Source organism: Drosophila sechellia, chromosome 4 (genome assembly GCF_004382195.2).
Source record: "Drosophila sechellia strain sech25 chromosome 4, ASM438219v1, whole genome shotgun sequence".
In the NCBI taxonomy this organism is placed as follows: Eukaryota; Metazoa; Arthropoda; class Insecta; order Diptera; family Drosophilidae; genus Drosophila; species Drosophila sechellia.
Genome location: NC_045953.1, coordinates 880,973 through 895,080, shown reverse-complemented (window position 1 = coordinate 895,080; position 14,108 = coordinate 880,973). Strand labels below are relative to the sequence as shown.

The following is a 14,108-nucleotide window of genomic DNA, read 5'->3' as shown; positions in this document are numbered from 1 at the left end:
AAAGTAAAAAAAAGGATTTTATCATGATCAATAGCCGAGTCGATCTGACTATTTCCATCTGTCCATATGAACGTCGTGCTCAGGAACTATAAAAACTAGAAGCTTAAGATTAAGCATACAGATTCAAGAGACAAAGACACAGCGCAAGATTGTTGACCCATGTTGCCACGCCCACATATATTATTTATATCTAATAATGAAAACTGCATTGGGGGCGCTAATCTAATGATGAAAAATATGATGAAATACGCGTGCCACTTTGGGAAAAATGATGAAATTTCGCGTTCGAGCTTTCGCTGTTCAGTGTTTACTGACGCTCCGTGCGATCGCCCGCCAGCCTAGTCTTTCCACATACCTTTCTCTTTTACTTAGATGGGTTTGTTAGACGCCCGAACAAAGCACTAAGTCAGAACAGCAACATTTTTTGTTCATTTCTTTAACTAGTGCACAAATCAAAAGAAATTCACCCGCGAAGAGAATAATAATTATGTTTACAAAATAGAATTATATAAGAAATTATTAAAAAACCTCCAATGGTTTTAGAAACACAAAAAAAAAAGACGCAGCGCAAGTTTGTTGACCCATGATACCACGCCCACGCTAATACACACCAACCGCACAAAACTGCCACGCCCACTTTAAAAAATGTGTTGATTTTATTCTATATATATTTCTATCGATTTGCAAAAAAATCTTTTTGCCACGCCCACTCTAACGCCCTAAAACCTCCCAAAACTGCAACACCCACATTTTTGGAAAAAATTTAAGTTTTTTAATCGATGTCTCTTGTTTGTTGTGTAGTGTAGCTATGATACAGGAAGAAACATACTGCAATGATCAATTAAGATTAAAATTTAAGAGATATCATTGGGAAAATTATGATGATCAAATCGTGTTTAATTTGCAGTGAATCCGTTTCTTTCACTTAGTCGGACTTGTACTTACTTTGGACTCACTTTTAGTGCCGATTTGCTTGGCTCCACAGGAGTAATAAAATTCACAGGACAGGAAGGTAACGGCAGCAATATAAAAAATATTGAAGCCAACTTTTCGGGCTTTGTTTAGGCAGTGGGAAAAGCTTTTATTTTCCTCAAACAATTTTTTTAAGCCTCCCCATCTGTTTCAACTCTGACCCCTTACATTATACAAATAAATTTCAATGTATTATATTTTTCGAATGCGTTCTCGCATAAAATTTATTTATTCAAAAATCATCTAAAAGAGCAGTTTTGCATAATCTTACTTATATACATATATATATTACACATATATAATTTGTTATTTGCCTTCATATATTAGAGTTCTCAAGTAACTTTTTCCTTTTTCTATACAAGTTAATTGATTAAATTTTTTATAGTGTTTTTGCCATATTTGCCATTTCGGTTAATCCGCCCTGGAAGAGACCTCCGATGAACAGTGGACTTTTTTTGCGAATTGTTATTAAAAACAATCAAACTTGTGGTTGGTAAAACGACCCTAGTAATTCGTTAAAAAAGCATGTAACAGGCAGAAGAAGGCCCTTCAAGGTATGTGCATTCTTCATCTGGGCATATAATAGCTGAATAAAATAAAGCATGCAGACTCCAATACTCCGTGGTGATTAACATATTCCGATTTGGAATAACTACAGAACATTCTTAAGTTTCACTGGGCTTTCGATAACGAACCCCCAACTCTTAATGATTTATTGTTGTCTATAATAAATAATAGTTTATAATACTTTAGCCAGTTGATTTTACACAAGAAAGATCGCAATAAGTTCCCCAATAGCCACTAGTATTTCGAAGAAATATATATTTTTTATATATAAAAAAACTTAATCCGTCACATACTGTTATAATTTTCACTCGGAAGTTAATTAATGGGGGCAAATTTTTTTAAAAATTCCTTAGTGTTCTTATGTGTCGAGTAACACATTTGCTATACCGGGTTACAAAGTTTCCACCTGTCGTAATAATTATACCCGTAGAGTAAAATGGTCTACTATATTCGTTGAAAAGTATGTAACCGGTAGAAGGAAGCTTTTCCAACCATATAAAGGTCATATATATATTTCTGATCCGGAACAATAGCAAAGTGATCTGGCCATGTCCGTCGATGCGTCCGTATGAACGATTCGTCAATCATTTTGGTGTCCTCAGCACAGCAACTGCCGGCTGCGGTTGTACCTTTTGATGATGTCGCCATCAGCATCTTCCGCCAGCTGAGCGGACTGCTCCTAGTTTTTTGTTTGCAGAACATCTCGCGAGAAAGTGTTCCAGCGAAAAGTCAACTGGCAGGTTTGACATGCCAAAGAACTGGACCGTAGAATCATCAAACAACAATGCCCAATTGCACTCGGTCAGCAGACCAGATCGCAGGGCCATAAAGATGCGCCATGGATCCACCTGGCATACGTCCGCCTTCGTAACCCGTTTCCTTCGGTACAGTACAAGCGTGGTGGATTCCACGCTGTCATTCGAAATTAGCTCACCAGCCACCGGGGCAGTTTGGTTGGTCGACATCTGGTGCGGATGTTGGTGCTGCGGATCCTGATGAGGATATGGGTATTGACGCGGGGGAGGCTGCTGCTGCAAGGGCTGTTGCTGCATTGCCTATCCCGAGATCGGCGGTGGCTTTTGAGACATCATGCCGCTGAGTGGCCCCTGGCCCACTTGTTGATTCACACACTGTGAAGGTGGCATGGTCTAAGGTGGTGTTACTATTCCACCGGGTCCCACTTGCGGCAATCCCAGAGGTGGAACGGTGCCGTGGGATGCCTGTTGCGGCGGTGGTTGCTGAACTCCTACTTGTTGCGATTGCTGCTGCAGGGACGGTATCCTGGGCATCCTATTCTGTTGGCCTGGTCCCGAGGAGCTTATTCTGTTGACCTGCGATATTTGCTCCCGTTCACCGCTTTACAGTGCGCCACTGGCACACTGTCCCTGACCGCGTGCTGGCGGGTGGAACCATGTTGACCAGGTTAGCATTGCCTCCATCGAATTTTGGAAGCTCAAGAGGGGGCAGCGTCGGTCCCCTACTCCTGAGTAAACGCTGCTGGTGGCCACAATCATACGAAGAAATGCCGTTAGCAAAAGTTTATTGGAAGTGCATTTGCGAGGCGCGCTTTAAGATCTTTGCGCGAATATAGGATTTTCGAAAGTGTCAACAAATCTCTCAGCAAAATCACTTTCGATTTCATCCGAATTAAGTTCTCTCTCATTAAACGAAATATACATTGCGGAAGCCCTGCACTTCAAAACGGAAGAAACAGCGACTGGGAACTCGGCTCAAGCGGGAAGATAAGTGCAAAGAAGAATTAGCGGCCGCTTCCTTTATTAGTATTTTTACAATTATAACTGTTTATGTACATGCAATCTTGCGTAACAAACGAAGTTATTTTCAACGTTCACTGCGTTTAATTTGTCTGAATGTTGCAGACAGAAATGTTGTGTTGTTCATCAACGCAACTCAACAACAGTAGCGAATTAATTGAAGTGTTTGCAAGATTTGCACTATTTATTGTGTCGTCATCAGCAAATGTTGAGCAAATAAGCTTTTCTATTAGCTGTTTTTGAGCAATTAAAAGACGAGATTTAATTAGAGATTTCTAACCATATGTTTTTAATTTTTTTAGAAAACGAGATTTTGAATCGATGCGATTTGTCCAAGATAACGAAAGCGAATGCTAAAGAGCGACTCAAGTAATCAGCTGAACGCTGAGCCAAAGGTGTAGGTGCGGGGTACACGAGAGATCTCGGGAGAACGGGGAGCTTAGATAACGAAAGAGAATGCTGCCCAGCTGACGTGCCGTATAACTAAATTGTGTCTCCAAAGTTGGCAGCATATAAAAAATGAATTAGGAATTGCAAGTGGCCTGACAGCTACAATATTCAGATTAAGTATGCAGATTCCAGAGTAGGTACAGCGCGAGTTTGTTCACTCATGTTTCCACTTCACTGTAACGCAGACAAACCGCCCAAAAATTACGTGCCCACAGTTTTGAAACAAGTGTTGGAATTTTTTTCATTATATTATTGCTATTGGTATGCCAAACATTTTTTTAACTTATGCTGACAACACAAATGGAATACTTAAAAAGAGTGCATACAATTGATACAATTGATTACTCTTATCGTGCTCTGAAGCTATACTTAAACCGCCTTGTCGTTTTTCTATGGATGACATTAAATATAATAAAAGCTTGTTGAATAATGTGATTAGCTAATGATCTTAGCTAATAGCGTATGTATAGTGTATGTACATTTGAGTAAACTCACATCAGGAAATTGGGGATACATGGTCCTACACAGGCCTTATCTAATGCAGGAGAAGCAGTTTTCACTTCTAACAGAATGATACGTGGAACAAGGAAGATTTGGGATAATCTTATATATCAAACATCAAAACAGATGCAAAATACATATATTTTTTAATTTATATTTTTCGATAATATATTATATTCACATATTTATCTTGTTTAACATATTTCACCACGGGAATGGGTTCCCTTGGTGTGTTATCCTCTCTTTGATTTGCGCATGCTCTGTGAATTTTATGGAACTGGAATTATACAATACAAAATAACCATTTTTCATTCAGTGCGTACTAAATTAGAGGCGTTTTAAGTGACTAATAAAAGAAATTGGAATAATTTAAAATACTGCAATTTTGCATACTTACCTTTAATAAAATGTGGCACTACTGTGGGGCACCAATGCTACCTTAGAAAGAAATATATGTGTATAAATAAAGCAAAATAAAGTGACCTATCAACTAAAAAGTTTTAACTGGTAAAAAAGTATTTTTTTGCTATTAAAAATGTTAACATATGGTGGTTGGTCTGAAAACATTTAAAAGCAATATATTCTTAAATGTGTGAAATGAGCGCAATGAGCATACATATTAATGCCATATTGTTCCAAGGTTCAACTTCAACTAAACTCCTTCCGACTTGTTTATATTTTATGATTTAACAATTGCTAAAGCATAACTTTCAAAAAATTTATCGTGTAGGCAATAGCAAATTGAGATTTTTTGTTTGGATGAAATAAGTTCATAACCGTTGTATGAAACGTACATACAAATTGTTTATCAGGATCATTGTTCGGATGGAAAAATATTCGGTCCTGTCTGCCTTTCTGCTATTCTCAGTATCTGTCATTTCATTTTGGCTAACATCTATTCAATAACAAACAGTTTCATTGTATTTAATAGAGCTGGAAAATATCCATGTTTTTCAACATCAATTGTTTATGCTTTTAAACTGAAATGCAGGTGAAATCTTTTTTCTAAGTTCGTTTTTATGTATATGTTGTAAAAAAATCGGTTGTTTTGTGACGATGTAGTTGTATTAAAAATACGTTTTTGTAGATAAATTCACGGATGTTTAATAAATAATACTAAGAAGTCCCTTCCCTGTGGAGAATTTGATAACTTGTGCAAGTTCGCAGAAGGTCAAAGCACTTGACATTAGCTTTCTTTTATGTATTGATTTGGAAATATAATGAAGATTTCCTTTAGGATCAAAAAATGACCATCAATGTAGCCTTTCGCAAATTTAATGTGCAAAGGCAATATGAAATAAAAATTATAATCTCTAATTTAATTATTTATTAAGAAAGAGAATAATAAATAAAATACATTTTTTTAAATATTTAAGCTACTTTTGACTGTTTGGTGATGCTCGGCCGACGCTACAATGTCACAGCATGACTGCATGACTTTTAAGGATTATCACGTAGAAGATAAAGTTTTCAGATAGCAGTGCGGGATAATAACACCGTAAAACATGACGGTGAGTATTTGGTTCACAAGGAGTTGGTTTTATATAATATGCTTTACTTTTCAGCACTACGCAAGGCATGATTACTTTCATAACACCCAAAACGGTGCCTTATCCTCCGACAACAGCCGAATATCTTACAGTCAAATTTCTTACGACACACAGACGACTAGCAGAGAATATTTCAGTGAGTCATATGCTTTAAGCAATCAAGGACCAGAAGAATACAGTCGTGTGAGCCACCTAAACAGTGATACAGTACCAACAACCGTAGACAACAGCAACAATAGTTATGACTACGACTATTTAGAATGTTATGGAGCTGATATTCAGTGTGATCCGGAAGAGGATTCTGTTGACAATTGGAACGAAAACACTTCAGTTGTTGCAGATCAATATGGGTTAAAACATAATAATCTAAATTGTACCTCATCGAAATTATTGCCTAAGCTGCCAAACATTAAAAATGGAAGGGGTTCTTCAAACGAATGCGCCCCTCAAATGGATGTAAAGTTTAAAACAAAAGGTATGTGCATAAAAATAGACCACAGCTATGGTGTCTGCATGGCCAAAGCACACGACTTCGTCGGTCATCTTTCGCCTAGTGACTACCAGAATATCCTTGGCGATCATCTCAATGGATATGCTGGTTGTGCCTACTCGCCGACATTTCTAGACAATGCTGTGTCAGCGGCACCATTGCGGGTTTTACCGCAATCCCTGCGGTCTACCTTTTATTTAGGTCAAAATATAATTGGATTTAATGCAGACGCGGATCAGAGGGATGGACGCGGCTTCAGCACAGATCAAACAGATGCGATGGGTTCTGGATCTAGTACATATGAGGTTTATGAAAAAATGCAAAGGCCATACACATCCATGTTGCCGTTAGATTACAGTAATTACCAAGAATGTTGTTACAATACCGACAATCTTTCAACATACAGCGACACACCGCCGAGCAATAATACACAACTAAAGAGGCAAATGCAGAGGAAAATTTCGTTAATGATGGCGATGACTACAGCTTCTGTGATAGCATCTGGTGAGATTAGAATCCCAGTTCACTCAAAGCAATCTAAGAAATCTACTGAAATCCAAACAGACTCTATAATAGGAAACACCGTCAGTACCAATGCCGCTGCAAGAGACTTAGACAGATGTTTGGCGACGGAACCTTGTGGAGTAATTGTCAATACAGGTGACTCTGGTAGCGTCACAAGTTTCCCATCACCTGCTGTGACCGCAATAACAAAGACTAGAAAATTGCCAAAGGTTTTACCATCGCCACTGTATAAATCATCTCGTCATCCAATCACCATAGCCACCGATGCATTAAGTTCATCATATACTTCAGATCCCTTACCAGAGAAGAGTCATCGCCCAAAGCAACTACCTAGGCTGCCAATATCATTATCTGAGTCCAATGATCATACAAGTCTCAATTCGAATTGGGCGACCCTTCCTGCCACAGATGCATTACCATTTGATTCGTTGGACCATAAATCGGCATCTTCTCCAACGCCACCAACAGCAATAACAAAAGATACAGAAACCAACTCATATCTGGTTAGAACAGATTTTATTGGAGCCAGACATAATGCCCTTTATGTGTATGATAGTAAAGAACCAAATATAGTATTTTCGGACAAGTCTGTCGGAGCAGACCCCTCGCCAAAATGGACCCCATTATCGCCAATACAATCAAAACAAAGTCCCTGTCCGCCTGTGGCGCTTCCAAGCTTACCTGAAATCGATCCAGCCCGATCCGATATTGAACGAGAACCAGATGACTCTTTTATCGAAACGATTCCAGAAAGTGAAAACTTAGCCGATCCATATAGCGGGCCCGAATCAGCCTTATTTAACATATCTGAGTATCTGAAGCCTTATACATTAAATAAACCTATTTTGTCCGGAGAAAAAAAAAGCCATATCACCAATGCTGCCAGTACAACGCCATTGAATATAACATCAGATGACGAATTCGCATCATATTCTAAAAATTGGACGAGTACTTGCGTTAATTTTCAACCATTAAGCGTTGAATCAAGTTTAAATATTTTACTTAATGTCAACGCTGGCGCGGATCAGTCTGAATTATTAATGACACCATTAAAATGTTCCACTCCTCCTCTTTTCATTTGTTCTAATGGCACATCCGATAATTTAAATTTTAGGAAAAGCTCTCCTCCCGACAGCGCGTTCACCAGTACTGTTAACGTCAACAATTTTGAAACGGTGCCAGTATCTGAGAGACAAACTGCTTCACCGTCGCCGTCTAACTTAAAGTCACCACCATCAATAGCTCCAATATTATCCTACGCGGATTATATGAAACAATTTGAGTTACCAGAATTGCCGCAACTCATTATGGATATTTCTGAAAATGTTACTGTTACTCAAAGCGATTCCTTTAATGTAATCAATAATACTCTTACCAACGCTGACAATTTAAATTCCTACAACCAGATGGATGTAGCAAGTAAAAGTAGTCTACCGTTACCTTCTTATTCCAGTGAATCATTTGATCCATGTAGTGTGCCTAGTATTTCAATTGAGAACAAGGAATATCAAAGGGTCGAAAAGCTGGACAGTCTATCAAATGTTGAAACCGTAGATTCACCAAAAACCTTAGTAAGTTCAGAAAACCCATTGAACTGCTCAAAATTATTGCCAGGGACGGAATCAATAGTTAGTAATGATGTAGCGTTCGATGATACATTTTACGACAGCTTTAATGTTGACATAAAAGAACTGACGGCATTTGTTGACCATGTTGCCCCAGAAGACGGTTTATACAATTTCCCAAGCGATAACACTTTAATTGAAGTCAGTTTTAATAAGACCGTAGATACAATAGACATGAATCAGAATTTGAGCTCAGGAGAATGCGGTTATTATAAGCCATCTCAGGCACAACAAAAAGCAAGTGTAGTGGCATCAGCAGCAAGTAGTGTTCTGGACGGAATTTCAAAGGGCTTAAAAGAAGGGCTAGACGGCGTTTTTAGTGGTGTCAGTTCAACAGTTGAAGTCAGTCAAACAAATCCCAGTTCAAAAAGAGGTTTTAGCTTTAACTTAGCATCAAAGATTGTACCAAGTGTCGGTGGATTGCTAACTAGTACAAGTTCAACCTCTACCAAACAAACAGGATCAGAAACGAACCCTACCTTAATATTGATTTCACCTGAAAATGTTTCTAGTGATAACAGTAATTATATACCTACGACATCTCCATCTTGTACTCAAAAAAAAGGACAGGAAAATTTATATTCGGCTACAGTCCACAACAAGTCAACGAAATCGAATTCATACTATGATGAAATGGGAGAAAATAGTTCGATTTTAGTCAGAAATGTTTGTGACAATTACGATAATAGCATTGATGAGATGATTTTAACCGACGAAATTGTGAATATAGGGATGCTCTACAGTGAATCTGAGTTTGGGTTAATAGAAAATTCTTATTCGTGTCAGGTAACAAGCAATGAGCAAATCGACAGTGTTAACTCGTATAATAAGACCCAAAAGGTACCAAATAATGGCATAGAAAAGGCAAATACAAAAAATAAAACAGTGCCTTTTCATGACCCTGCGACGAAAAAAGCAAGTACTGTTGGCATGTTTGGATCAATTTTTGGAAAAGCCGCTGCAGCCGTGCAATCAGCAACGCAAGCAGTCAATCAAAGTGCGTCGTCTGTGGCATCGGTCGTTGCACAAAAGCCAACAATCGTACCGACAACGAACAACGTCCTTGTGTTGCCTAGTGTATCCTCACCTAATGAGATTAAAAGAAATTCAAGTTCAGTAGAATTTGATTCAGAATATGGATATCAACTGCCCAATGTAGAGCCTCTATCAAGCCATTACGCAAATACTGGCGGTGTTTATGATAATAGTAATATGAAAATGCATGAATTTAGTACATATGCCGATCATAGGCCATACGCAGATTACCATACGAATGGCAATCAAAGCCAATATAAAGAAGACGCGGTGATTCCTGGGCAACCTCAAGTAATTGATTCAAACATACTCCCGATTGTTACGCTAGCGACCGGCAAAAAACTTCCTACCCTCAATGGTAAATCGGCGTTACTTGTTAAACAGATGCCGACGGAGGTATATGACGATGAATCAGATACAGATGAATTAGATGTCAGTACATCAACCGGAAAAGTACCTAGCTATAGCATTTATAGTGAGCAGGAAGATTACTACATGGATCTTCAGCAAACGACACCGTCGATTCAGCCAAACGGTTTTTATGAACAAGTCAATAATGGCTATGACTACCGAGAGGATTACTTTAACGAGGAGGATGAATATAAGTATCTCGAGCAGCAGAGGGAGCAAGAGCAACATAATCAGCCGAAAAACAAGAAATATCTGAAGCAGGCCAAAATATCAAAAATACAGCCACCATCATTAGATTTCATTGACGTAGGACAAGACGATGACTTTATGTACGACAACTACCACAGCGATGACGATAGCGGAAATTACCTAGAGGGAAGCTCCAGTGGAAGCGTTGGTCCTATTGAAGGGTCAAATATAAAGGTGGACTCGAATGTAGAAGCTTCGTTTTCTTCGCTCAACAGGAAGAGTGACTTTTTTACACCGAATAACAATTCCCATCAAAAGCTTGACACTGTTATTGGTGAATCAACCAAAAAACTTACGCGCCTTAGCACAGAAAAAATGTGCCCAGGCGTAGACGAAGAAGATGAAAACTTAAACGATCACCTTTCCGATCTTACTGAATTAAGTAAACTAATATCACAAAAAAAAAAAACACTCCTAAGAGGAGAAACTGAAGAAGTCGTAGGTGGACACATGCAGGTTTTACGCCAAACGGAAATTACAGCTCGGCAACGATGGCATTGGGCGTACAATAAAATAATTATGCAGCTTAATGTAAGTTTGTAATAAACTTTTTTAATATTTAATATAATATAGTTGTTGTTGAGTGTCTCGACTATTAAATACCTGCCCTTAATGAAAGTAGGGGCAGCGTAAATTATAAATTATCGTTTAAAACTTTCGGTCCGATTATCCATACCTATAAACATATTATCATTTATATGTAATGTAATTTTTTTGATATGTGCATTTAACGCACTGACGATGCAATTTATAAAACTCAACATATTTTTCAATAGTATAGGCGTGAAGGTTTTATCAGTTTGTGGGTTTGCTTGAGTTTTTCGTCAATTCTTCAATTCTCAAAAAAAAAATTTTAGTAACAATTTAAATACTAGTTTATAATGATAAAATTATTGAATAGAAACCAAAGACGACGCTGAATTTACAAAACAGGTAACCAAAATGTTAATATTTTTAACAGTTTTTGGCGATTGTATGATATATATATTTTCTAGGGTGGGAAAAGAAGCGTTTCCGACCATAGGATCAATAGTCGATCTGGCCCTGTCCATCCGTCTGTCCGTTCGTATGTTCGTCGAGATCTCAGGCAATATACAAGTTAGAAGGCTGAAATTAAGCATACAGATTCTAGAGACATACACGCAGCGCAAGTTTGTTGTTACGCCAATCCTGACGCCCACAAGCCGCCCAGGACTGCCACGCCCACACTTTCGAATTGTTTCTCTTTTTATTACCCCAAATCTACCGATATCCAGAAAATTATGAAATTGAGTAACGGATATCTGATAGTCAAAACAATCTTGCAAAGTTAGGCATCTGAAAAATCTGCATACTAAATCTCAACTATCTGACTTATATGGCGTTTAAGATATTTGTGATCAAGAATATGTATACTTTATATCAAACTCTCACTGTTACATATTTTTAACGTTCAGCTAATTTAAAAAGCACTTAGAAAGCATTGTTATTCTTAAAATATCAGTATTTCGTTGTCTGTAAAGTGGTTTTCTAGAAACATGTCACTGACACAAAATAAGGTTTAATTGTAAGGGGGTGTATAATGTATGTTATCATGTTCCGTGGTAGCAGACTGAGTCGACCTCCGTAATCAGCTATGGTTTGTTTTAAGGGGTAAAATTGTTTTAAATGCGGGCAACAAATACTTGAATGGGAAATATAAATGTTTTTGCCCGCATTTGTAGAAATACGAGCTAGCTTACTCACGCGGTAGAACAAAAAAACTTACTTTTAACGATATTACACGATGGGTGAAATTCAGCATTTAGATTCAAGTCATTACTGTAAACAGTCTATTGAATTCTGTCTGCGCAAAATTATTAAAAAAATAGATACGTCTTCCTCAAAAAAAGTTTTACTGTACCAGGTATTCTGGTATTCGACTAATAATTTAAGTCCGCTTATTACGTGAGGCCCTCGGCGAATATATATTTCGCTTGAGTTAAGTGACTGGTTAACATCAAAAGTTCGATGCATTTTGTTTATGTGCAGTTAAACTGTAAATCGTCATCTTTTATGTCCAATTTATGGAGTCAGAAACACCCACATAATGTTGATAAAAGAATTCAATCTATTACCGATCGAACCCGTAAACTAAGCAACCTTTTAAAGTGCCAGGAGAAGACTCCTCATGTAAGTCTGTGCTGTAAAATACTAATTACTTTAGTTTTTCTGATTTTTGGGCGAAATCATCTATAGTACAGTGGGGAACAATTGTGGAAAAAATTAATTTTCTTCAGGGTTGTAAACGGATTCTTATTGCCTTTGGTTCGGTTCTAGGGCGAATCATAACAACTGTTAAGGTTACAGTGTGCGAAACGGTTGGCTTGTTGAAAAGGTTTCATTAAGAAAATTTTGTTTTTAAAAAAAACAATTTTCCCCGTATGAAATGGTTACTAGATTCGTTAAAGAGTATGTAACATGTAGAAGAAAATGTTTCCGACCATATATATATTCTTGATCAGGATAACTAGCAGAGTCTAACCATGTACATATTTGTCCGTCCGTACCATGAACGTTGAGATCACGGGAACTTATAAGTTTTAAAGTTAAGCAAGCCGATTCTCTAAACGCAGGCGTGTTCTGTATTACTAACTAGTCGCGCCCTATATGTAATTACAAAAACACAACACCGCAATTATTGAAGCGGCCCCTTCCGGTTTATTTTCAAAATAATTTCGCTCTCCGGTTAATAGTCCGCTTGGTTTTACGAATGTATTTGTACAAAAATATAAGTATATATTGTACTGACCAATGATCTTGTTTTTCAATGACATGTAGCAAAATTTTATAGTCTCAGGTGTTCTGAAGTTTTTGGCGCATGAAATTTAGCTGTTTATTGATTTTATTTGGATTAAGTAAAGGGTTAAAGCTAAAGTGGTACAGCTTAAGTTTGGTTCATGACCCGCATTGATTAGTGAGTACGACTAAAGCTTTTAATTTGAATGGTCTTTATTTCACATATTTAAAGGCAACTCTTAACAAAATCGTTCGTTGTCATTATTCTGAAAACCTGCTTACCGTTTACAATTCTGTAAACGGTCAATAAATGTGACATTATTAAAAAAGGTTCAAATTCCGTTCATTACAAAAACTTAAAGAGCGTTTGTCATGTTTGTCAGTGAACTGTTTGTTAGGGCATGCGCAATAGATAGAAAAAATATTCTCTTACATTTTGCCTATCTTACCCACACTTGACTTTTTTCTGTATACATAAGCTTTTCAATGGTGTACTAAAAACTAAAGTTCTAAGTGTGTAACTGTCATCCGCGCAAAGCTTACTTGCTGGTAGCTTCATGAAAACGGAGCTAGGCGCAACAAAGAATTTAATAAATTGTAGTGTGCATTTCAACGTTTTTTTTACTTCTCAGCAGAGCACAAATAATTGTTCGTAGTGGTTTTAAACAGTCTATATTAAGAAAGGCTGTTAAAAAAGCTTAGACCTTTTTATTTAAAAATTGCATATACATAATTTTGTGCAAAGAAAGACTATAAAACAGTTGTGTTTTTATAAAAAAGAAAAAAAAGGAATCGCAGATACCAAATAATTAGTAAACGAATCCATTTTAGGATCCCCTTTATAGAAGATACAAACATAATTGAAAAATATACAAATTTTTACGCAACCTTGGTGCTAATTATTTTATTGCAAAAATTTCTAGTTGAAGTAAATTTCATGTAATTACAGACATGTTTTTTTTTGTTACAACATTAATATTTAATGTTTAAAAAGCCTTTTTAATTACTTTGAGTTAGGAGTGAAATTTAAATCGTGTTTTATCTAAATACGTTTTGAAATACACAAGAACCTAATTTTAATAGTTATGTGTATTTATTTTTTTTTTTCATCAACCACTTAACGCTGCTTTAGGTACATATGTATATAACAATTCAGTATTTCAGACGAAATTGGCTATTGGAATAAACGTATGTATTCCAC

The 14,108-nt window shown here is 37.1% G+C and overlaps 2 protein-coding genes across 18 annotated transcripts in view; both read left to right on the top strand.

Annotated features, from left to right (window-relative positions):
• Positions 1–2,107: 2,107 nt before the first annotated feature.
• LOC116801924 lies at positions 2,108–2,675 on the top strand. The gene is made up of 3 exons (XM_032723905.1): positions 2,108–2,252; positions 2,309–2,453; positions 2,489–2,675. Exons 1-3 carry the CDS (start codon positions 2,108–2,110, stop codon positions 2,673–2,675), a joined length of 477 nt encoding a protein of 158 aa, XP_032579796.1.
• Positions 2,676–3,382: 707 nt separating this feature from the next.
• LOC6619490 (protein unc-13 homolog A) overlaps positions 3,383–14,108 on the top strand; it is a 36,480-nt gene continuing 25,754 nt past the window's right edge. For 5 of the 17 annotated variants that reach the window (XM_032723800.1, XM_032723798.1, XM_032723797.1 and 2 more), the window contains exons 1-2: positions 12,327–13,555; positions 14,040–14,095. Coding sequence is in view for 8 of the 17 variants with exons in the window: in XM_032723802.1 (XP_032579693.1) it covers positions 5,771–5,776; positions 5,831–10,681; positions 14,040–14,093 (4,911 nt within the window). In the remaining 9 variants the exon portion in view is untranslated. Of the gene's footprint in view, positions 4,773–5,641; positions 5,777–5,830; positions 10,682–12,169; positions 12,302–12,326; positions 13,556–14,039; positions 14,099–14,108 lie in introns of those variants that run through there. The other 12 variants (XM_032723789.1, XM_032723790.1, XM_032723787.1 and 9 more) reach the window with 9 other exon arrangements.